The sequence below is a fragment of the Anas platyrhynchos genome, chromosome 1, assembly GCF_047663525.1.
Source record: "Anas platyrhynchos isolate ZD024472 breed Pekin duck chromosome 1, IASCAAS_PekinDuck_T2T, whole genome shotgun sequence".
NCBI classification, from domain to species: domain Eukaryota; kingdom Metazoa; phylum Chordata; class Aves; order Anseriformes; family Anatidae; genus Anas; species Anas platyrhynchos.
In genome coordinates this window covers 88,140,671-88,165,658 of record NC_092587.1, presented here as the reverse complement: position 1 = coordinate 88,165,658, position 24,988 = coordinate 88,140,671, and the positions used below count along the sequence as shown (strand labels likewise).

Genomic DNA, 24,988 nt, shown 5'->3' with positions numbered 1-24,988 from the left:
GAGCAGTTTCACCTGCAGCATAGCCTGCACTAGCAGGTACAAGCCATCTCTTCCAGAATCACAAGACAGGAATGGACAGCTTTCTAAACCAGTCAAGTGTGGCATGTCAGGAGAGGTAATGTATAGTGTTTCTTCCTTAGGGCCTCAATTTCATAATTGGGTAGATGTTAATAGAAAGGTCCTCCTGTATGGTAAACCTGCACCTGCTTTCCCTTACAGTCACCTTCAGCGATGCTGATGCTTCCTGATGAGGGTGATCCTGCACCAGTGAGTAAGCTTCTCCCCCACTGCACCAGCCTGCACTGGAACTACAGAGTGGAATTGCTGAACTGATCGACAATTAAGGAACTTCAAGATAAGACACTTGCACAGAGCTCTACAAAACTACACAAAACACTCAGCCATCATCTTCTTTAAGACTTAGTTCTCTTTTCCTGGTTTGTCTCAATTTTTCCCTTTGTAACAGAGATGCTCGGAACAACCTGCATTAGTCAACTGCAGCAGCAATGCTGTGGATTAGCAAGTTATCAGAAGACAAAACAAACACTGGCCACACATGTCTTGAAATATTTTTATTTAACAAAAATAGCTATTCAATTAGAAACAAGCTGAAGGGGTCCTACTAACAACATCAATATGCTTACAGAATTTCATAGGCATCAATAATTCCAGGTACAGTCAGACTCTGACACCTCATCACCACAGCAACAGCATACCATAAGAACATCTAGGTGTAGTTTCCATAAATAGGCCTGAAGATGTACACAGTGTAGCACATCACTATTAGAGCTGTCACAATTTCATGACTTTGGTAGAAAAATTTATTGCTGTAATTCATTAGTTACTTAAATAGAAGTTGAAAATTAACTGGGTTGTTCCCCTTCAAAGATTTATTCTATGTATGAAAAGTGCAATTAAAACTGAGCTGCTTCTTTCTGTCACTTGATACAAGTGCCATGCATCCATGCCTCATCTCACATCACAGCTGCCATCAGGCCAAGGAACCCAAAGGACAAGGTATGCCCTTACTACCCTTTCTCAGGCCAGCTCGTCAGCTAGCATTTCACAGCTTCAGATTATTTTTTTATACAGTAAAGAACAGAATATATATGTAGTTGGCTTCAAGTTTCCATTTCAGGATAAGGCAGTTAAGTTTACACATACAAGTATAAATAAAGCTGAGCCCCTAAGACATTTCAGAAGGCAGCCTGCTGACACACTGAAGCTTTGGGGAGTGCACTTCCCTGAGAAGCCAGCCTTAGAGAGCTCCGTAGACCCCAGAGAGCACATCCCAAACACATTAGTCATTCAGCTTGAGTCATAAAGGTTGAGGCTCTCAGAAATGATGAGGAAGATCATATCTGTCCCAGCCAGGAGAGAAAAGCTGTGACATCTCCATGGCATTAAACAAACCAAGTAATGAAACGAAGCTGCTTCTTCAGGCTGACTGGAATAAACTCCAAATACCACACAAAGAGAAGGCATGGAAAGGAAGCACACTGCACAGCACGTTCTCCCTTCCAGTTCTCCCATACACTTAAAACTACAACCTGCACAGCAACTGGGACAGTTTATAGGCCATGACCAGTGTGCTACAGATACCTGTTGCTGTGCCGGTCATGATGCCTGAGTACCCAGGTGCCCAAGCCGAGGACAGCTCTGTGCAACTCCTTCAGTGCTGATGCAATTTGGGGAAAAAAAAAAAAAAAAAAAAAAAGCATTTTAAAAAATAGATATGAGGCAATGAGGCAAGTCCAAAATTGCTCAGACTGGACAAAAGAAAATAAAAACTCTTCTCTCCGTAAACACTTTTTTTTTTTTTTAAGTGGAAAGAAGAGGTAGAACTAGTGGATAGAGACCCACCAGAAACAAAGGCATTTTAAAAAGGGAAGAAGCAACAGATCAGCAATCACCATTTTTCAAGGCCTCAGGTGTTCATTTTGTTAAATACAGTAACTGAAGGTGTCTAGTCACTGCGGTCATGATTCTCTGAGGTTACAAAGAATAGCTTAAAATCCTGCAAGTCACCTTCCTTCTTGGTGCTACACTCACATCCACCTTCCCACTGAAATAGCCCAGGCTTCTGTGATATGAGTCAGTGACTCTAATAACTGCAGGAATCTGCAGACCTAGAGGACAAAGGCAAAGATGCCCAGCGATTCCGCAGATCAGCATCCTGCCTACTTGAACTCTCCCTAGGCTTTCCCTACAGCTTTACAGTCCCTTGGGTGCAGACCTTCACAGCACAAGTAGCGCCGCTGGCAGCCAAGTTAGCGCTGTCACAAGTTGCCCCAGGACAGTTAGATTTTTGTGGAGGTGGCACGATCAGCCATGGCAAAGCTCTGACAGCAGGGACAGCAGATAAGCTGCAGAAATAATATTAAACTAAAAGAAACATGTGTATATGCAGAAATGTAAGTGTGTGAGTCCTCAAAATAGAGTATCCAGCATCTCAGGGCAGGCACGGAAGAGCACTGGCCTAAGGCCACCTCCTCTCCCAGGACCAGGTCTCTCCACAAAGAGGTCAATGAGAATGCCCTCACCACAGCAGCATCTTAATGACAAAGAGAGCAGCTGTTTACCAGGCAATCAAAGCTGCCTTTTCAATGACAGTCTCCAGATGCACGACTTTAGACTAAAGCCTCTTAAGGCTTTCATTTTTTGAGAAAACTTACTGTTCTTTGCTGCACATCCATATATGCAACAGAAGAACAAGAGGCATTTTAGAAAGAAGATATTTGTTCTTACTTACGTAAGACCTAATACATTTACCTTCTAAAATGTGCTACTAATATAGTACAAATATGGATCAAGTACCATTAAGGTGACTGCCTTGGGAAGAAAAGGCAGAGATTAAAAAACAGACCTCTATCTTCATACGTAGCCACTGAAGGTCTTCGCTTGGTGCACTAGTGGCTTTCAGGAGATCTGCTTGGCATCTGCTCTTGTCTTCTGTAAGCTCTAATAATACTGTATATGCCACTGCCCAGGAACACCAGGGAGATAACCGCAAAGTAAGATGCATAAATCATGAACTGCAGAGAAGGTGAGAAAGAAAAAGTGGTTAAACAAAACAGTTACCAAATACATAAGAAAGTTAATTAATGAGCTTCCTTTCTCTTTGAAAATGTCAGGAATTAGAAAACTTAGAAACTGATAGCTGAGGCTCTTTACAGCCTGTTTCACCTTCCTCCCTCCCATTCGTAAAGCTAAAGGAGGTTATCGTACCTGGGTGAAGATGTCCAGCCCAAGCCCTCTGGAATCCACAACAATCAACGTGAGCAGCGTCTGAAGTGCTAAGGCAATGAAAGTATTGACCCCAAACACCAGGGCGTACCTCTCCACACTGAGATTTGTAGCGATCTGGAACCTGGAGAGAAAGGGATGACCAAAAATGTAAGGATGGGGAAGAAGCAGGGAACAAGAATATGAGGAACATCTCTGTACAAGACAACTGTGCAACCTAAGGGGTCACATAGATTGGTCCAATATTTTCCACAGCTAAGTTAGCTTGCACTGACAGTGTGTTTTGAGAAATAAGCTCATGACAGACTAGCAGGAGATCTGCAGAGACATCTAAAAGGCTGCAAAAGCTTGGGAAGGTCTGTAGGTTCCAGTAAGACTGAAACATCCCCGTCTGATGGAGCTACAAAGGGCCTCACCATCCAGAGAAGGTGCAAGACCGTCTAATCTCGGAGACCTGTTGGCAATCTATGAACATCAGCCTACTGCAGTGTGGTTCGTAACCTCCTGCATCCTTCTGACCAGAACTCCCTTTACAGTTACCAGCTTCAACATCTCCCCTCACGTTGTGCCTGGGCTGTCACATAGCACTGAGTATGTGTGGTTGAACAACAGCTGTGTTTTCCTTCTCAAAGACAGGAGTTGCATTGGCATTTTCCTCCACACAGGTTAGCAAAAATTGATCCCGCAATGTAGATAAAGCCTTGTCCTCTCCTTATCTGCTAACACTTCAATCCAGCCACATTTACAAAACAAGCGGCACTATCTAATATTTAGAAATAGTCACATTAGCATCATGAGACTTTTGAGCCTGGGCAGGCTGCCAGCCAAATACACATCTCCATGCCTCTGTTTCCAACCTGAATCAGAACACAAACCCTTGCAACAGACTTCCAGACTCCTGGCAGGTGAGACCATGCTTACACGAACAGGCCAGCTTTCCCAACAGTTGTCATCTCAAGAGCAATTTACATTAAAAAATACTCACGTTGCTATTGTGATTAGCAGCATGTAGATAATTCTGAAGACAACATACGATGCATAGCACACCCAGATGTTGCGAATAGTGTCCATGATATATACAGCAGCAGCAATGAGAAAGGAGAGGAGGGCAAGTGCCACTTCACCCCACATTGCCCAGGATGTTTTTATATGGCCCACAACAAACACTGCAACAGCTCCTGTGAGAGGGAAAGAAAGCATAACTGTTATTGCAATTCAAGTAATTTGGACACTGCAGATTAGGAGCTGTATGGCCTCTGTTAGAGAATCATTAACGAAGTGAAAGATATTAATGTGCACACCTTATGAGCTCTGCTTCCTGACCTCCCCTTTACCTGGAATTGTGCTGTAAGTTCCCATTCGCATTTCTGGCAACAACAGCAACAAAAATAGGTCAGTGGTGACCCCACCTGAAATCTTCTCCCTAGCTTCATAAGTACAATAGCCCCATGACTCACTGCCGCTGACTGTAGAGGTATCAGCTAGGCAGAGAAATGCAAACCCTGCTTCACAAAAGCACCCAGTTAATGATCTTGTGGTGCCTTCGGATCTACATTCACTGCAGGTGGGGACAAGACGACACAATCTATTTTAATACACAGCTGCTAAGAGCTCTCAACTCAGGAAGCAGGAAAACCTGCGTTTACTGTCATCTTCACGCTGGGCTGTATCAGTAAGAGCATGTGTTCAAACCCCTCCTTCTACCAGAACGAAGCTTCATTGAAAGCTACTGGGGCTGTAAATAAGAAAAAATAAATAAATCTTTCACCGCTAACTGTGCTTGAACAATCCTTTATAATCAAAACAGGTTTGTAGCTCCTGCTGGATTTTAGAAAGGTGGGGTTGGGAGAAGACCGATCACAAGGTGAGTGGCATGAATTATCATGCACATTTCAAGCAGAAGACAAGGTCCATTTCATGCACTGTTGCAGCTCTAACTTCTGAGAAACCAAAATACATATTACAAGTAAATTCCTGTTCCAAGTAGGCTTTGTTTTGCAAACAAGCCAAAGAGCAACTGATAGCATAAAGATGCTGCTGCATACAGCAAACAGCACGCTGACAATGGGAGGTTCACTGGAGATCTCTGAAAAACAGGATTGTATTCAGCATTTCACCACTGTACAGAAGTGCCACCCAGCAGCATTTATGCTTTGTAGCCCTCGGCTGGTCTGCTTTCTTGGAAACCCTTCAAGGACACAAAGGTTTTTTTGTGTACCATCAGTGTACCAGCCGGCAATCCTGTCAGATCTCACAACAACCTTGCAGACCAGTGCAGGTAGCTGTGCCAAGCACAAAGAATTTATTCCCTGTCCCTCCCCCTCAACTCTTCTTTCCAGTGCCTGCCGTGACATTATCAGACTGACATTTTGTGGTCTTTGGAAGCCTGGAGCCCCTGGTAGCAAAACCCTCAGATGCAAAAAAACAGCTAGGTCCTAGAGCCTTCTTTCTACTGCCTCAGACATTCAGAAACTTGGGGAGACAGATTCGACATCTCACTCTGCGGATTTAGTGGCAGCTCCAAGTCATACTCCCCATATGGCTCAATGTTATACGAGCCCGACGCCTAATTATGAAAACTTAATCTGTGTGCTGCAATTAGTTACCTACAGCTGATTCAGTGGTTCCCATCCCAGTCTGATAAAGCAATGCCACAGAGTCCCAAGAAGCTGCAGGGACACAGCTACACTGTCAGTTGGCCTCACAGCAGAGAATAATATTTGTCTTGCCCAGGACAGGAAGCTGACAGCCACATGAGTCACCATGCTCTACTCAAACCCTTCCACCAGACACCACAGCTACGGGCAGGGATGGCAACAGCATCTCTCACGAAGGTTACCAGACAGTGCTCATAACAGACCACAGGATGACCGAGAGCAAGGACAATGGCCAATGGGATCTGGGATTTCCAATAAAATAAGAAAGGTAAGGAGCATTCATGTTCTTCGACAGATCTGAGGACTACAGCTGCACACAGATTTATTCAAGGAGTCATCCATCTTCAAAAAGAATGCAATTCAAACCCGATTTTGTGCAAAGAGGGGCCTGTAAGATGACAGCAAACGAAGAACTTCAATTTACTTAAGAATAGGTAGAAAAGGTGGGTGTTTCACTGGGTGCTCACTCTCAACAGATCACTTCTAGTCTTGTTATATATTTAAGGCTTTTTGCTAAGATTACTTCACTAAACTTCATTTGTTCCAAGTAATGAATCTGTCAAACAGAAGGATTTTTTTTTTTTTGAGCAGCTCAGGGACAGAAGCTAACTTGCTTTCAGAAGACCTCACCCAATATAATTCAACCATTTACAGTAAAGACAATAGAGGAAAAATCAAAGTTTGTTTTGTGGGAAAACAACAATTTCCATTTTCCTGGAGCTAAGTGCCAACAACCCTTCCTTCCAACAGGGCCACTGTTCATAGGATTTGAAAAGGACCTTGACATCACAGATGCTCATAACAAGCTTTGAAGAATATTTCCTCACCTTTTTTCCCCCAATCTGTCCACATCTGGCCATGCTATAATCCCTTAACATAATAATATAATGTGCTTAGTAAAGACTTCTGAAAATCTGACACTGCCCTCTGAAGATTCCCTGCTTTACAGACCATGCTCCTGTCGAAGCATGAACATCTTCTGTGTAGCAGTGACCTGTGATTTCTGCACCCACAAACTGACTGGAGTCTTCTTTTGCTTGATACAAATTCCTCTCCTTCCTGTGGCCAAGGCAGGATGGTAGGGGAAGCTGAATCAAACAAGAAATAAGAGCCACAAGATCACGCTGTGATAGCATATGACCACATGCTATTTAGGTGCACTCTGAAGATGACGATTCTGAATGTTAAATAAAGGTGGTGACAGGTTCAAACACAGTTAACAATGGGTGCTAGTCCAGCTACTAGAGCTATAAATGAGTCTCAGCTTCCCACTGAACTCCAAGAGGGGTTTGAGCATGCCAAAGACAGGTTCCAGGCCTTGCTTGTTTGGGTACCTTGGTTTCTTCTGCCCCAAGAAGGTGAAGTTCACAGCACGTGGAGGAACAATGACTCCATCAAAGAAAAGGAACATAGTAGAGCAACACCTAGACAGCCTCTGCAAGGATACGTTAGCTATATTAAAATAACTATTGTCCTAGTTCTGGTAATGAAACAGCATTAACTTATTAAACAATTTTTTTTTGTTGACGGACCCACCTGGCCCTTTCAAGTCAAGTGACTTCTCATCTTAATAGCCTTTCTGCTTAACACTGCTGAAATGACTCCACAGTGGCTCACGCATGCTTGTGCACGCACAGGAAACTTTTACGTGCTCCCTCTGCTGCCAGAGAAAACACAATAAATGCACAGGACCCTTAGCCAGGCTTTGAGTGGTTAAAACAAGCACAACCCCAACTTGTTTCAGGGCTGCAGCTACAGCGACAGCCGAGAAGAGTCTATCACACAGCTGGAGCCTTTTTGACAAATCATGCAGAACAATTGACTTGGGAGGTTCCTTTAAACACCTACACGCTGGATTACAAGAACCAGGGCTGCATGCAACAGCAAACTCTGCACCGAGTGCCACGCCACGCATGTCAGGGAAGACTCTGCCCAAGTGCAGAGATTCCCTTGCCTGCATGTGTGGAAGAACCTAAAACACTTCCAAATCGCGCGCTGGTGGCCCTGAGGGACATGAGGCATGTCTCACAGCAGAGCAGGAGCCACATCAGCAGCTTACCTAGCAGCGTTGAGGCGGCCTCCACGCCACCATTGTAGATTTCTGTGCTGTTAGAAGGCAGCACCATCTCCCACAGGCCCTGAGCGTAGTTGATGACCTGGAAGTAGCCACAAGTGGACAGTGCCCACCGCACTGACCAGCACAGCATGGTCCAAGAGGAATAGCACTGCAGGAAGTCCCGCCAGAGATCCTTGAGCACCTTCACGATGTCTACTTTCTGCTCCTGCATGAAGAGGAGGGAGGGGGAGAGAAATGTTAGTCTCCATTCACGAATACCACACACCGATCCATAACATGGAAAGGAAGGGGTCAGTCTCGAGCACCCCCTCCAGCTCTCTCACACAGAGCCGTAGCTGCTGGTTGTTAGAAGTGCCATGAGAGCAACCGCAGAGTACCAGAGAGAAGAGGCATAGGCCCATTTTTATTTTGAAGAAATGGGTTCAGAAAGCCAGTCACTCAAATCACAGGAAAAAGCACCACTAACATTTCATTTGTTAAGTCCTGATCCACATTCAGCCAAACTAGGTAGCATGGAGAGCGTGGAAGTGACCAGATGAGGGTATTTCTCCCTCATAAATCAGTCAATTTTCCCTAGCAGTAGCATTCAGGAATGAATTATTCAAAGCAGCAATATCATTCCACTACTCTATTCCTGTTAATGTTCACCGAGGCTCTTAGAGACGTATTGCCTGGGGATCCGCAGAGAAATGAAAGCTCCTTCCCTCAGACCCTGTCACAAATGGCAGCTCTCGTTTATGCAAGTGCTTTGACAACTCAGTGAGACAGAAATGAATCTCTTCTGGATCTTTCTTGAAAGAGCACTAAAAAGGGGGGGGGGGGCAGACCCACAAAATAGTTTGGAAAATTTTGAAAGTAGGTCAGTCTTGGCAAGAAGGGATGGTGACAAATGAAAATTGCCTTGTACATACAGGCTGTTAGACTGATGTTCCTAGCCACTTTACACCAGATCAGCAGAGGAAACGAAGAGGTCTTCGCCTTGTAGACAGAGCTGCTAATTGTGTTTGTTCTGTGCACACGCTCTTTGTGGACAAGCAAGACCCTTCTCACATGAGCCTGAACAGCAGTTACTTCACGTGGGCCTTGATACAGCCCCTGAGCCCACCCAGCATCAATGGATAGCTTAAAATAGCTTAAAATCCCTGCAGGATAACATACGGAGCTGTCACAGGACTGAGCTACTGCACACTGAGCCACCACACAGCCAGTTTTGGAGCAGCTTCCCCATCAGCAGCAGCTTCGTGCTCTTGGCAGCACGCCCTTGACCCAGGGGAATCACTTACCCTGTGCCTTGGAAAGAATATTCTCCTCAAGCAATAAAACTTATTTTAAGGCATCGCTGCTCAAACTCCTAACAAAGACCGCAGCCTAACTCCATCCTGAACTCCCTTTTCTCCACCCCTCAGAGTCCCACCAGTTTCTGAATAACTACTAAATACCACACGGTCCCTTTGGTGCTTTGCCAGAGGCTTGCTCTGGATACTATTTCTGTAAAGCCCAACAGAATGACTCGGAAAGAAGTCAGCTCACAGCAAGCCAGCTTTAGCACATGGCTCCCACGCAGAAGGCTTCACGTGAAGCACAAGTTGAGGTGCAGAAAAGCAGGGAAGGTGACTGCCACAGACACTGCAAGCACTGACTCAGCAAGCTCAATGCGAGCAGGTGCCCACTGAGCCAGAAGGGCCCCATCAGCCCTCCTATCGCTCGGCAATGGCTCAGTTCAATTATTTGTACAGCCTCTAATGCACGTTCACCACATGCAGTTGCCATTACCTTGGTTAAGGCTACAGACACCAGTGCTTCTCAGCTTTCAGCACCGGGTATGACCACCACCAAAGCACAGGTACCTCCCTCCCCCTGCATCCTCCCCCTTCCAGCATTAATTTTGAAGCAGCTTTGCCCCTTGCTCTGGGAGAAAGATAAACAGAAGGGGAAGATAAGCAACATTCGTCCCTTCATCGTTACTGGTGCAGTGGCAGCGGGGTTGGAACTAGAGGATCTTTAAGGTCCCTCCCAATCTGAGGCACTCAGTGATTAACAAATACCATTCAGCATGTGAGTTTGCATGGTTAAAGTCCTTTTTTTTTTTTTTTTTTTTTTTTTTTGCTTTTAATCACCTCAGCAAAGCCACTCCTGCCCTAAAAACAGAGTCTGCAGAAACACATACATGCTACCTCTCGGGTGGCCACACGGCTCCCTCCCTGGTGCCAGCACCAGGAGGACAAGGCAGGAAAGCACCCTTCAGGTGCTGGCACCTGGGGACAGCACAGAGCAACAGGCCAGAGGGAAGGGCCCTCAGCACCAGCCTCGTGCATTCAGGCTTGCTGCTGTGCCACTCTGTCCTGGCATGTTCTCCTTGCTTCCCACCAGATGACAAAGCAAAATAAAGACCACCCCTCTTTAAAAATCTGTATACTTTTTTTTTTTTAAAAAACACCTTGCCATCTCAGCAATTGGGTCTCAGCAGGCTGTGCTGGATGGGGCAGGATCAGGTCCCGGGAATGTTAATGCCTTTAATTCCCAGCAGCAGCTGAAGGAAGCTGAAAGCAGCCTGGGACGCTGCCCCCTCAACCCAGCCAAAGCACAGAGCCCCTCTCTGCTCCCTCCTTATCAGTGAGCAAACCCCAGCTCTGACACGTGCACAGAGCAGCACAGATGCTCTCTTCACACACACTAAGAAAAAAAAATCCCCCAGCTCCTCATTCCTCTCAATCCAGGGACAGCGCACCTGGCCCCACACAAAGTGCCAGCACCTGCAGCACGCTGCTCTCTGTGCAAGCTGTTGTCTGTAATGAACGGCCCCAGGACAGCTAGCAGCCCTCTGGGGACTTTTGCTAGAGGTGACATAGCCCAAAGCACTTGGCATAACCTGTGGTGTGCTCATGGGATGCGCTGAAGTTATTACCAACAGTATCTTCTGCAAGTTACCGATGCCCTGTCCCTCTGTAGGTAACCAACACCAGTTGTTAGCACTCCCGAGAACTGCTGCTGTTTCCTCCCCGGACTAGCGTCCTTCCAGAACTGTAAGTCAAAATCCAGTTGCTACACATCTTCTTACTACACAGCTTACACAACAGTTGAAGGAACAAATGTTTTCAAGATGTGGATGCTGGAAGAGTTGCTTTTTTCCCTACAAGTCACAGGCATACACAGAATTTGGACAAGCACCGAGTTTCTAGTGCCCCAAGATACTCCTGGCATTGTAGGGTTGAACAGCAACTTGATACTCAGAGAGTTTTAACCAAATCCTTGAGAGGCATGCAGAACAACTTCAGCAAAACCAAGGAGCAGCCTACCATGCTCTAGCAAAGAAAGGAAATCATGAGGAGATTTTCCTAAATAAGGAAGTTGTGCAAGTAAAGGGATGCTTTTTCCTGTTGGATATTGTACCTCTCCTGCTGTGTGCACACATATACACCTAGGCATGCATGACAACCACGTGAGTATTACATCCTCTTTTGAAGTACACCCAGGGCACAACTCACCTGTTTCTCTGCTGAGCTCCCCTCCACGTTTAAGGGAACTTTAGTCTCATCCTCCCAGCCCGGCGTCCTCTGCACGCTGGGCTGATCTTGGACAGCCGCTCCGTTCTTACAGTCCATGACCTTCATCTCCATGCTGAACGGCTGACTGGAGACGTGGTGGAAGAAAAGGCTTTTCCGCGGCATCGGCAGGAACCAGGCCGTGCCGAAGGCAATGGATACAGAGGTTAAGGAGATGACGTTGAGGCTGAAGAGGGACCACCCCGCCACAGACACGAGGACCTGCCCGGACACCGAGCCCACCGTGTAGCCCACCAGGGTGGCACTGCGGCAGTAGCTGGTGACCTTCTGGTATAGCTCCACGTCGACGACGCTGTAGATGTAGGAGTAGTAGGCGACGTCGGTGGCGGTCCCCACCCCATAGAAGAACTCGAGGAGCTGGACGGCCCGCAGCCCCTGGGCGTAGAGCAGCATGAACCAGGTGACGATGAGGCTCAGGCCCTGCAGCAGCACCACGGGCTTGTAGCGCAGGTAGTCAGTGGCCAGGAACACGGGGAACAGCAGCGCCAGGTAGGAGTACGTCCACACCGGGTAGATCTCGTTGAACACCTACATGGGGGGGGAAGAAGACAGGGTGGTAAGACGCACGGCCACCGCCCCGCGAGCCGAGCCGAGCCGAGCCGCGGGCACCCGGTACCTGCGTCTCGGAGAGGTTTTTGTGCGGCTCCAGCAGGTAGCGGGTGAGGAAGGGCTCGGAGGGCCGCACGCTGCAGAAGAAGCCGTAGGCGCACAGCAGCGCCGTGGGCAGCGCCCAGCAGCAGCCGGGGCCGCCGGGACGGGCTCCCCGCGGCACAGCCATGCCGGGCAGGGGCCGGGCAGGGGCCGGGCAGGCAGCGCCGTGTGGCCGCGGGACCGCCCCGTGTCCCCGTGGTGTCCCCGCCGCCGTCCCCGGTCACCTCCCGCCGGCGCCACCAGCCTCAGGGCGCGCCCCCGCGCCGCCGCTCTTCAAGCCCATTCGCCGCCGGGAGGGGGCGTGCCCACGACCCGGCTGCTGATTGGGTGGAACCGCCTCCCCCAGGAAAGCCGGCCAATGGGGAGAGGGGGGCGTGGCGGGAAGGCGTGGCGGGAGAAAAGCACGTGTGCGCAGCGCGGGGCGGGGCGGCGCTGCTGGAGGGGCGCCCTGGGAAAGGGGCGGGGGGGGCCGAAACTGCCCCGTCTCGTCCCACCCCACGAGATTTTCCTGGGACGGATCTCTGCGAAGAGCCTCCACCTGCTGTGCCGGTCCTGCGTTGCCTGGCCCAGGCTCCTGCAGTTGCTGTGAGAGAGGGAGTGAAGGGAATCGTAGTAGACAGGGTGCTGACTAATGAATACCTAGATTATTGTATTAAAAACACATGTTGCTGAATGACTTTGCTTGCTCCTGTGCAAATTAACCGACATAAGAAGTCTTGGGCCCCTCACAGAGGATGGTTCCTGACAAAAATGGGGAACCTGTCACAAGAACCATCTGAGACCGACCCTGTGGATTAGACAAGGGCCAAGGAGCAGCTGAGTCTGCGCAAAGACATGAGGTCACCTAGCAGTGATGAAGAGCTATCAGCCTTCATCCCCATGACCCCTGGCAACCACCACCAGGAGACACTACACAAGTGCAGATGGGAGGAAATGACTTCTTGGAGATGACTGAATGGAAATGACTCCTTGGAACTAATTTTAGTATGAAGCAGGGATAGGTCATGCATGTGTATAGCTGCATGCTATACATATATAACCAAGGCAAGTTGCCGCGTTGGGGTGTGCATGACTTTTGGTGGGACTACCCCCCGTGCTGCCCAACACTGAATAAACACACCTAATTACAATCTTACTGATCGTGGAGTCCGTTTTCCACACGTCAATGAAGCTTCATCCAGGATTACAGTCCTCCTCCAGTCTATTGGCTGTACTGCTACTCACTCTACCCTATGTTATCCCTTACCACCCCCTACTAGCCAACTCTTTCACCTCTGTGTTGCCTCCCTTTGATCTCCACCATGTCGCTACCACTGCTATGGCTTCCTACTCTGTACCAACAGTTTGTTCTCCAAACTGTTGCCTTAGAAAGTTCACGTAAGGGGTCAGGGCTCCCACTTCTGCAATTGCATATCCTGCCTCCTAGCTGGGGACAGCATGTGAGGACGCAAAATGAAAGCCTTTAGAAGACATCTGACTACGCGCAGGTGGGCAAGCAAGAACAGGTTCTTCTTGAACCCAGAACAGATTCCTTTAATTGCAGGATTTTATTCCTATCTCCATCATTATAGCTGAACACATGTAGCTACAAAAGGTTCTAGGTTAATAAGATTACTCAGCCGTGTAAAACTCAGCCAACCATTTAAAACATTTTGGTCCTGTATCATCTGGCATCAGTGGTTTGCTGCTTTCTGGATGTCTTCTGGGTCCTGCAAAATTTCCTTTCATTTGCCCTCAGGCCATTGCCTCTCAGCAGTTTCATGCCCTCTTTTGTTTGCAGATTTGTTAGGAAGAAAGAAAAGATGACAATTGCCACTTCAATGTACTTCAGCTTGAAGCAGAACTCTAAGTAGAACAAATCAGGTCTTGCTAGTACTGGTTTCCACCCCAGTCATTTGCAAGGAACTGCTTATCTCATAAAATAGCATGGTTAGGGTGAAATGAGACAAAATAATGACTGATAAACAAGTTGCTGTGGGAAAGAGAACAGAAATGTACGGTTCCCTCTCACTTATCTCTTAGCATCCCCTCTGTACAGCTGGCATGTGGCTGAGCAGCAGGTAAGTAAAGCCTGTGGCACCTGCCTACTGACCTGGGCCATCACTTCGTGCTGAGCAGGGGCAGAAGGAAGGAGTGAAACCTCAGAGATCCCATGGCACGTCCTGCCTAGGGGCAGCAGCTTCCAGGCTGCTCACAGGATCTGATGGGCAGCCTCTGTCCTTTCCAAAATAGCAACCATCTAGAGTAGCTCCACTGCAGCTCAACACGTTTACTTGAAGCGATACAGACAGTAGCCAGGGTACCTAGATTTGTCCTCCAAAAGCTGCGCGAGAAAAAGAGCCAGCAGATTTCTGATCGAAGCACACTGGGTTTTCCCAGGGTTTCTTTTGTTCTCTGAAGCACCCGCCTTATTTTGTTTTCAAAGAACATTTTCATCCTTTGGAAACAAGCCAAAATTTTATTCCCAGGATTTTTACTTGCTCTCTATTTTCTCTTGCTATCTCCCCACTCTATTAGGAAAAGTAAAGTCAAAGGCATTTGCTAGTAGACAAAAAAATCAAAACCTCTTTTTTTTTTTTTTTTTTCTTCCAAGATGGAAAGCATTAGCTATGAAAAGTAGGATTTCTCACACTTTCTCCCCTTAATCTTGCCTGCTCCCTACCTCTCTCAACAAGCACACACCTTTTTTAGTAGAAAAGAGGAATAATAGAAAGTTTAAAAATAAAGAAATAAGAATAGAGGGGGAACTTCTATCTTTTAGCTGTATTTTTAAAAACTCCAAATCCAAAATCACCTTATGTTAGTACTAGAAAACAATTTGGTTTGTTCCAAAGCTATGTTTGTTCATTTCTATCTCCCTAATCAGATAACACGAAGAATGTTTTGAAAATGACTACCTTCCACACAGGATGAAACCATTTTCCAGAGAAAAGCATTCTCTTATTGGAAAAATATGACCGGTTTGAGCAATCACTCAAAATTTTAATAGAAACCAAAGCCGTAAGGAATCCATTTAAAACTTGCATCTGATCTTGGATACATTAATGCAATTCACATTAAAATGAATGCCAGCTGGGCAGCAGTAAGCAGGCCCTTATCTTCAGCTGGCCTACAAAAAAGCCCAAGCAAGTGTAATGGAGGAAATGTGAATTTCTGAGAATCCCACCGCAACCTGGGGGCTCCAGACTTCAGGTCAGTGCCTCACGGGGCCTTCTCTGCTGGATTTGCCTGGAGGGACAGATCCATTGTCCTTTACCCAGTCCACTCTTTTGGTGGTACCTTCTGTGTTGTGCCACCTCACCACCCAGAGCTGCATTTAGAGTGTACGGGTTTCCTCAAACAACCTCTTTAGGACTAGCCTCACCTTCATTCAACGTAGGGCAGTAGTACACTAGGAGGCTGTTTGGCTGGCTAGGGGACATGCCTGCTCTTCTTCCTGCTCCTCTGTAGCACAAGGGAAGCTTGACATCCGTCTGTGCTTGCCCAGAACTCTCCAGATCCTCAGAACAATCTCTGGAATTGCTGTTGGCACTTTGGAAGAAAAGAATAACACCAAGCCCTTCAGCAGGGCACTGTTGCTGCTTTCCTTAGTGCTAAGGACCAAGAACCCTTTTTGTTTTAATCTAGGGTGGAATCACCCCTAGGGGATGCTTGATGAGGCACGAGATCCAAGCAACTCATCTAAGTGCACGGTACAGTCTGAGACTCAAAAAGCATTTTAAGGTCACATCTTACCTGCGCCATAAACTCTGATTAAGTTTCACACAGAAATGCACCAGAGGGGAGCACTGTTAACCAGTTCTGACCTGTATTTAATTGTGAAGGATTTTATAAAATGTATGTGCGAGAAAAGTTCTCTTAAACTCTTGCCAAGCTGTTTGGAGAAAAGCTTCTGTAAGTTAAAAACTTTACGCGCTCTTGTGAAGCCAGTAGGTGAAAGCACTAAGATGGTGCAAGTAACTTGGAAACTCACCAAAAGCAGGCAGCAAAACAGATTTTTTTCCATGCTGAGCATGGACGTAACTGTGAGAAAAGGCAGGAACTAATTTCTGTGCTTTTATCATTTTGGCTGATTAATTAATTTGAGGAATTAGACTTCATTAACTATCATGTATGATGGAATGCAACAGTAGCATGAACAGAATAAAAAATATTTCTGAAATGATTAATTTACAACAAGGCCTGTAGAGTGTAGCTACCTATAAGAACAGAAGATTGGTTGCAACCTTGAAGGTCCATCTCTTCAAGATCCCCTTGGCTGATCCTTTGATTTGGGGGCTCTCAACAGGAGACTTACAGACATTACATGGTCACGAAGGGCTAATTAAAAAGCTTTGCCATTGATTACTTTACTCAGATGCCTTCATTTCTGTTATTTCCTGAGCTCCTAGGGTTTGTTAGTTCCAAACATTTAAGATGTCACGTTTTCAGTAAATACGCAACCCAATTCAAGAGAATAGGCCTGTCCTCCAAGCACAGAGCATGTGTTTCTCTGGGGTCAAAAACAATGGAACAAAATAATTTAATTGGAGGGAAGAAAACAGTGTCTTCCCATGTCAGGACCACAAGCAGTAAATTAAAGTTTTTTAAAAAAACTTTAGAAAGACAACAAAATTGACTCATCGTCATGATCCCCTCCTCTTTTAGGATTCCTTCCCCTTTTCAAAAAAAAAAAAAAAAAGGATGCACAGATTTTGCTAGGATATTCTTCCAATGCCACAGCCATTTTGGAGCCATTCTGGCTTTTGAGAGCAGGAAATCTCTTGGGGGTACCTTGTCATCTTATTTTACAGAGCTAAAGTGAGGGTCAATGCTTGTTGTTATCAGTGTATTGCTACAATCAGATCAATTGCTCTTGAACTGTAAGAAAAGGTCCCTCAGTGAAGGAATGCAACAGCTCTTCTCTGTAGCGTGAACCAATGACAAATATTTTCTGCTTCTACTTTACTACAACACAATCTGGAAGTCCAAGAGTCCAAGACATTTTAATACTCTAGTTCCATGCAAATTCGTATTATTATTATTATTATTGAAACGTCTCCGCTTTTTACCTGTAGTTCATGCTTTATTGTCCACATCGTTCCTCCATATATCTCCTTCAGTGCTGTCTTCATCACCTCTAGTTTCACACTTGCTGGGTCTTTTGTTCAACAAGAGTCATAAGCCAAGCATACCCTGAAAACTGTGCAAGGGGGAAAAAAAAGCAGCACAAGCAGCACTGCAGTTTACTGGGACACAGAGAAGCCAATACAAAATCCAAGCTATGGAGACCTGCAGAAGCCTCAGGACACACAGCAGCCACCTCTGCGAAGTATAGGAGCTGTTAGGAGGCAGGTTGCTATCTAAAAACTCTGGGAGAAGCTCTATCCACTGGACACCATGGCACTCTGTGCGTTTGACACAGTGCAGGCTGAAGCACATGGCCACTGGAAATGACATTTATGGCTGAAAGAATTGTTTATGGAATCACTTGCCACGGGTTGTCAGATTACCCCTGAGCCTAAGATAGATCACGTTGTACAGCATTATGCATTTCCATTATGGGCAGAACATTTTCGAAATGCTTTTCAGTCGGCTACTGGGAAAAAAAAAAAAAAAAGGAAAAGTCCCTTAAGTCTGCTACAGATGGGGACACTGATGTACAAATTTTCCTGGTAAGTGCGTAAAGAGGGAGGTTATAAAGAACAGCAAACAGTGAATCAAGTAGAGTTAGAAGAAACAAACCCAGTACTTTTTTAAAATATAAAAGCACAAGGATCAGACTGAACTAGTTTGTGCCTCTGGACATATCCAGTTCCCAGTGCGCTTAGCGTAGCATTTGTCCCACTAGGGGAGGTGTTACAGATGTTCCCAGGAACACTGAGAACGATTCCGTGGCCCATTTTGGAGGGTGCTGTACAAACTTCCAAGGCGATGGAGCCTCTACGCAGAGGAGGTTATTGTAATTAAAGCGTGATGCAAGTACTGGGTGTAACAAACAAGTGCAGAGTAGGGCACAGTAATGATAGGAAAGTGTGGGTGGATGAACTGGGTGGATGCTATACAACTAGCATGAATAAACATAACAAAGTAAAGGAGTGAGAGCAAGAAGAGGAACACTCAATGCTCGGTAAGTGGAACGACTGACTCACTAATACCAAGCAGCAATTGGTCACCCCAGGATGCATCTCGTTTCTGTGGTGCTATATAGTCACATGTAATAAACAGTCTTCCCTAGCACATCTGTGTGCGTGGGCACAGCTTCTACCTTCCTCCTTCAGGTACGTCTCCAAAAGGTCTTTTCCTGTCATAGAAGATACCTCCTGCACATCGCTGCTTACCAGGTTGCAATCCCTTTTTTTGACCCTTAGCACGTTCTAAAAACACCGGTGTTCATGGCCATACCAGGGTGCACCGGAGGGTGCTCAAAAGGCTGGATGTTTGCCTGAAGCCCTAGCCAGATTCCCACTTGTTGCTTTTTTCTGTAGAGTTCTCCTGGCGCTTCATATGTGCATGCCTTACTTTTGCCACACATGCTCAGTGATGTTTAATATGTGAAGTACCTTGAAGCCCAGATTCACCTTTGCACATCTCAGGAGGTTTCTGGGTAGATGAATGCAGACACACGATCCGCATCGACTCGAATCCACGGGCAATACACAGCTTTGTGTCTCCATTGTGCTTTGCTGTGCCTTTACAGCTGCACTTTACAGCACAACCTGTACAAACCTGTCCGAGTTCTGGGTTCACGCGTCTGGGTCTGGAGAAACTACTGCAGTGCTGCTGTCGGCTGCTCAGCTGTGGTTACACACACTTCCACCCCACTTCCCACCGACATGCAGACACGACCAGTTTCACAGCTTCTGCCTGTAGTCCAGCCACCACCACCTCTGGAAAGCAAAAGGAAACGCTTAGTGGCACCTAGTGAGAAAAGCATGGGGATTCATGCACACTTATCCCTTCCTATCGTCTGGAGATGCTCTGGTTTGGACACCCTGCAGCCTCCTGGAAGCTGGAACTACAGAGCAGCAATGCCATTACTACGCCACTTGAGGCTACAAACAGCTAACGCTGGGGCTTTGGATCAAAAGGCCATCGTAAAGGCACCCACCTGGACTCCTGTGTGAAATATTGGCAAGATGTGAATACTCTGAACTCAGACACTACGTTTCTCCCTTGGTCCAAAAGAGTGTGTGTTTGTTAATGTTTCATGTAGTGATACGCATCTCTGTTTTTTTAGTTTGAGAGAACTGCAGGAGTTTTTGCTCTCCCTACGTATTTTACAATTAGTTTCAACATATACAGGATTGCATCCTGTGGTGTGTAAAAGGTGATATAAACCTGATCATTTTTACTACATATTTCCAAAAGCCTTGGCAGATTCAACCTAAGCTGGCTGCTTCATAGACATGATAAAAATTCTTTGTTTTCCAGTCACCTAACGGCTCGTTGAACACAGCTTACCTTCAGCGTGGCAGATCCACTACAGATATGTTTTCACGTCTTGCTGTAAACCTAGACCAAGAACTTGACCCCTCCATTTGCATATGGAAATACTTTGTGTGCTTGGTCTTGCTGGGATGGAGTCAATTTTCTTCAGAGTAGCCCACGGGGTGCTGTGTTTTCAATTTGTGGCACCAATGGTTTAGCTATTGCTGAACAATGTTTGCACAGTGTCAAGGCCTTTCCTTTTTTCCACTTTGCCCCCGAGGCAGGTAGGTTGTGGAGTGAGAGGTAGGAGGCTGGGAGAGGACACGGCCACGACAGCTGATGCACTCTAAGCAAAGGGGTATTCCATGCTGTACGACATCGTGCTCAGCAATAAAAGCTGAGGGAAAGGAGGAGGAAGGGAGGCACATTTGCAGTCATGGCATTTGCCTTCCCAAGTAACCGCTATGCATGCTGAGACCCCAGCTTCCACAAAGTGGGTGGACATCTGCCTGCCAGCAGGGAAATAGTCAATCAGTTCCTGACTTTGCTTTGCTTGCATGCACAGCTCTGCTTATTACACTGTCTTGGTCTCGACCCACAGCTTGTTCTTATTTTTGTCCTTTCAGTTCTCTCCCATCCTGCCAGGGGCAGTGTGTGAGTGGCTGGGTGGGAGCTCTGCTGCTGGCTAGGGTCAACCTGCCATGCTCCTTGCCCAGTGTGTAACAAAAGGGGTCCAAGACAATGACAGATCTGATCAGTGTGCCAGATGGCATTGATAGCTGTTGGAGCTGTTTAACTGCTAAGTAGCAGGGTCCTGGGCCTCACTGTTTATTAGAGTCTAGTGCTTGTTAGTGACTAGTTTTGACTTTTGCCGTTTAAGCCCTTATCATCTCACTGTGCTGTTCCCAGGAATATTGTGATAACAGCAATGGCCATGTGCCCAGGCTGGCAGGTGGCCTGGGCAATGCTGCCACCCTGGACATACTGGAACTGCATGAACTGGAGTCAAAGGGACTGTGACCATTGAACAAGTCCATGCTGAAGCAGATACACGCTGCTGTAACCCATGCCTTGAGGTGCATGCTATAGGAGGCCCCACAATGTAAACCACCTGAACCAACAGAGAATGAGCATCACAAAAAGCCAGGTAAGCGCAGCAGTGACCTGACCTGAGCTAGGTTTGGCGTGCAGGAACTCAACACAGCGCACCACCTCTGAGCAGCTACTTCAGCAGATGGAACTTGCGTCGTGGGCTATGACTGGACATTTTAGTGGGACAAACCATAGGCTAGGGGAATAACATCTGTGTAGGTATCAAAGGATGAGAAGGGAGGTGGTGGTTAATGAGGATCTTGATGTATTGTAGTATAGGAATTGAGCATGATCTAAATGTTAAGGAGTGAGGAGTAGAGGCTGTACTAGGCCTGGCAGGGATGGAGTTAATTTTCTTCAGAGCAGCCCATAGGGTACCGTGTTTTGGATATGTGACTAAAACAATGCTGACAACATGCCAGTGGTTTAGCTGCTGCTGAACAGTGTTTGCACAGTGCCAAGGTCTTGTCTTTTTCCCCAGTGTGATAGGCTGGGGGTGCACAAGAGGTGGAGAGGGGACACAACCAGGACAGCTGACCCCAAGCTGACCAATGCCCCATCCATTAGCAAGCAGAAGCAGAGCCTCCAACATGGAACACTGATGCAGATGTATTTAGTCCTGCTCTGCACTTGTCTAACTTTACATACATGTATATAATAAAGGTTATAAATAAGTAATTAGTTTAAGAACATGGCCTTCTTAAATATAGATTTGTTTAGCACTCATCACACAAAATTCTAATTCTGCCAAAGTTAGCTAGCATTCATTATTTGTATCCTCAGGTGAAACTTTTCTCTACAGTTTAAATTACTTAAAAAAAAAAAAAAAAAAAAAAAAAAAAAAAAAGTGAAGGGGGCTTTTATTGCAGTTTCATCATTGCATCAAACAAAAATAAATTAAGCACCATTAAAAGATCAGTTTCTTAATATTTTCTAAGATGAGACAATTTTCCATACAGTTTCACAATTTGAAGTTAGTTCTAATTAACACTGAAATTTCCCACTGAGCAGGAAATTTTACTTTTGTGATGCAAATTTCCACTAATTATTGCCAAAGAGGAATGACTGTCAAGGGAAATATACAAATTAAAATGTTGATGGTTTTCATGCTGCAGTATTATCTTTATTTTCCAGTGAAAAATGACAAGTTTGTGACATAGTAAAAAAAAAAAAAAAAAAAAAAAAAATATTTTAGTTGTATACTTCTTTACACTCCTTTTCTATATCTTTATTTTGAATGGTCTGTAAGATACAAGATTTGAAAAACTACTGAAATAACTTGGATAATACCATATGAGGATCAAAGACAAACTACTTCAAAAATTCCACCCTTCCCAAGGAAACCATGTGATAAATCGGAGTTTTGCAATTAATTTACAGGATAGAATCCAATGACACTAGTGAAAGCCTAGCTAAAACTGCTGGAATGAATTCATGGACTGTGTTTGTATTTTTACTAAATGTAGTCATCCTGGGAAAAATATGTGTACACTCTACACACAGGAGTAGCTCCTCTAGTGAAAGCACTGTCAGTGCTAAATAGGATGCAGGTGTTTATTATCCAGTTTGATCTGCTGCTCCACTACCACCAGGTTGTATTCTCAACAGCTAAAGTTCTCAATGCTACCTATTCAGGGAGCTCCTCATAGTCTAAAAGTTTGTATGAGACTGAAAGTAAGGAGTTCTGGATTTTCCCTCTGGTTCTACCATTGCCATTGCATGACCTGGGGTAAATCAATTCCCTTCTTGCTTCTGGGAAACAAAGATATGGCTGACTCTTCCTCCCCTTGCCAGGACACTGAAGATAAATGATGTGTAACCAATAGTTTTTCCAGTGTGCTTGGTATGTAAGAACCAAATCAATAATGTGAAGCCACGTTCTCAGAGAAGGGATACTGCATATGCCTTGGTACTGGGACGCATTCTACCTTTGTCATACTGTACATAAAGGACACGTGGAGGTGAGACTACCCTACTATCTCTTCTTACCTAGGCATTGCAGGAATGCAGCACAACAGCTCCGTATCTGCATTTGTTTTCCATCTCAAGCACTATGTACAGAGAACATCTGCCTGTAGCTGTCTATTCTTCCTCTACGCTGCAGAAGCATTACAAAATGGAGGCAATCAGGGCTCAGGACTAAGGCTAGTCTCTGTTCCCAGGGATTTACAACTTAAAATTAAGTAAAAAGCAAGATTATACTGCTTAGGATGAAGAAGTGATATATAAAACAGAAGAGACTGCTATTTCTTTAGAGAAAAGAATCTGTTTTTTGAAGTGTGTATTTATAGGAATGAACTATCTGCAAAAGAACCCTCTCAATTCTTGTTGGCAAAACATCAGGTCCTTTGATGAAGCACACATCCAAACTACTAAGTATGATTGCTTTAAGGATTTTTTTTTTAAAGTTGCCCTGCTTGATGATTGCAGAAGGGTTAAGAGCTCCCAGATTTTTCAGTCCTTTTCGCAGCCAGACCCCCATCAAAATCACACCCAAAGAGTTCTACCCTAAGAGCAATTCCATGATACCACGTCTTTGGAACAATGCGGATAAACCTGGAGAGGATGGGTGGGTTAAAGAAATGCTTGACATGTCCATCGCTGTTTTCATTACCTGAGAAAACCTGCAAATACAAAACACACAATTAGTAAAAAAAGGCAGCACATTAAAAATAAGCTGATTTTTCTTTTTAAATAGCTAAATTATTTAAGATCCAGTCTCTTCCTAAAATGCTGGGTCGAAGTTATTTAGGCCAGCAATATCAATATCTGAGCAAATAAACAGCCTCTGTTTCCATCCATATCACAAAAGCTACCACTCTAATTGGGATGGACAACAAAACCAAACTTCTGTTACTTTACCTTCACTAACAGCCCTTGTGGGTCAGGTTGGTGTAAAGTGATACAGGTAACAATATAAAGTACCCTGTCTGCTCTGTATGTACCTAGAGCCTTCCAGCTCTGTTACAACATAACTGCTCGCTAATTTCAATTACAAAATAAAGGCAAAAATAAGAAAGCTGGAAAGAGGCCTTGGAAAATCCCTTGTTCATTCAAATTAAAAGCCCTTGTGCATTCAAATTGAATGCCGTCCTTTACTCATTGCATCAGTTCCTTTTATCACACTGTTGACTCTATGGATTTGGTGTTCTTTCCTTTTATTACTGTAAATTACTGTGAAAAATCAGATGGATATTATGAAGTTATCAGTAGTAACCACAGCTCCCAAACAATTTAGTGTCCTGTGAGAATATCTTTTTGGCTGGCTATTCTGCTTTTGGGCCCTGACGGTGCTCAGAATCTAAAACCAAGCAATGACAGAATTGTCTGAGCAGAGCATGATACCTTTGCCACTGAGCTTGAACCATCCGTATAGGATTTCCACTCTGAGCCTTCGTTGCTGTAGAGAATAACATAGGTTTTCACAAAGTTTTCAGATGACATGGACTTGACCCCCTGGGTAGCAACAGCAGTTATCTTCTTAATTGAGAGTAGATCAATTTGCAGCCACTGTTGGTTGTTGTTCGACTACAATTGATAAAAAGGGTTATCTATTAGCAAACATGTCTATGCCTTTATTTGCTTAATTGAAAGCAAATAATGCTTTATTTGCTTAATTGAAAATCCTTGTTTAAAGATAGTTAAGACTATCTTATGCTAAAGTCAGAAACATTCTTGGTGACCCATACAACTAACTTATTAACTGCAGATAGCGTATTTGGAGTCTTTTCACATTATTTTCAATGGTTTATGTAGCAAGGTTTTGGTAGGGGGGAGCTGCAGGGGTGGCTTTTGTGAGAAAAGACCAGGAGCCCCAAATCAGATAGAGCCAGTTCCAGCTGGACCCACAGCTGAGCCAATGACCAGTGCTGGTTATGCCTCTGTGATAACCAAAGGATAAAAACAGACAGGAGCTGTCAGAGAGGAGTACAAAAACGTGAGAGAAAAAACCCTGCAGACACAAGGGGAGGAGGTGCTCTAGGCACCAGAACTGATTCCCCTGCAGCCAACGGAGAAGACCATGGTACAGCAGACTCTCTCTCTCCAGCATTAAAATGCAGTATATCACAAAAATACCAAATGCTTATACAAAAACAGTAGCTTCCAGCAAAATTCAAAGTGCCTTGTACATAATACTAATACCAAACACTTTAGAAAACAGTTGCTTCCAGCAAGTCTCCAGGTGCTTTGTAAAGAAATGCAGCTCCATTTTGCAGACATAGAAGCTCACACACCTTGCTGAAAGTCTTTCAGCAGAACAGTGGCAGAACGAACCACAGAATCTGCAGCCC

General features: G+C 45.4%; 2 protein-coding genes across 3 annotated transcripts in view; both read right to left on the bottom strand.

Annotated features, from left to right (window-relative positions):
• Positions 1 to 557: 557 nt before the first annotated feature.
• On the bottom strand, positions 558 to 12,459 carry SLC19A2 (solute carrier family 19 member 2). 2 transcript variants are annotated; one of them, XM_027449567.3, is made up of 7 exons: positions 12,160 to 12,459; positions 11,466 to 12,071; positions 7,963 to 8,185; positions 4,232 to 4,424; positions 3,229 to 3,370; positions 2,867 to 3,035; positions 558 to 1,678 (listed from the first exon to the last, which is right to left on the bottom strand). In XM_027449567.3, the coding sequence occupies exons 1-6, from the start codon at positions 12,319 to 12,321 to the stop codon at positions 2,910 to 2,912; spliced, it is 1,452 nt and encodes a 483-aa protein (XP_027305368.1). In that variant the 5' UTR covers positions 12,322 to 12,459; the 3' UTR covers positions 558 to 1,678; positions 2,867 to 2,909. The 2 variants fall into 2 exon arrangements, with proteins under 2 accessions (XP_027305368.1, XP_038038217.1); XM_038182289.2 differs by having other exon boundaries at positions 558 to 3,035.
• Positions 12,460 to 21,539: 9,080 nt separating this feature from the next.
• F5 (coagulation factor V) overlaps positions 21,540 to 24,988 on the bottom strand; it is a 31,526-nt gene continuing 28,077 nt past the window's right edge. Inside the window, exons 24-25 of the mRNA XM_005025843.6 lie at positions 24,042 to 24,224; positions 21,540 to 23,320 (exon numbers count right to left, since the gene is read on the bottom strand). Coding sequence (XP_005025900.6) covers positions 23,132 to 23,320; positions 24,042 to 24,224 — 372 coding nt within the window. The 3' untranslated portion in view covers positions 21,540 to 23,131. The remainder of the gene's footprint in view (positions 23,321 to 24,041; positions 24,225 to 24,988) is intronic.

Excerpts from the sequence above, each read along its gene's own strand:
- SLC19A2 (XM_038182289.2), bottom strand. The coding sequence starts at position 12,321 with ATGGCTGTGCCGCGGGGAGCCCGTCCCGGCGGCCCCGGCTGCTGCTGG. Across the intron at positions 12,072-12,159 it reads AAAACCTCTCCGAGACGCAG|GTGTTCAACGAGATCTACCC; the intron begins GTACCGGGTGCC and ends CCCCCCATGTAG. Across the intron at positions 8,186-11,465 it reads GGAGCTCAGCAGAGAAACAG|GAGCAGAAAGTAGACATCGT; the intron begins GTGAGTTGTGCC and ends CTCTTCATGCAG.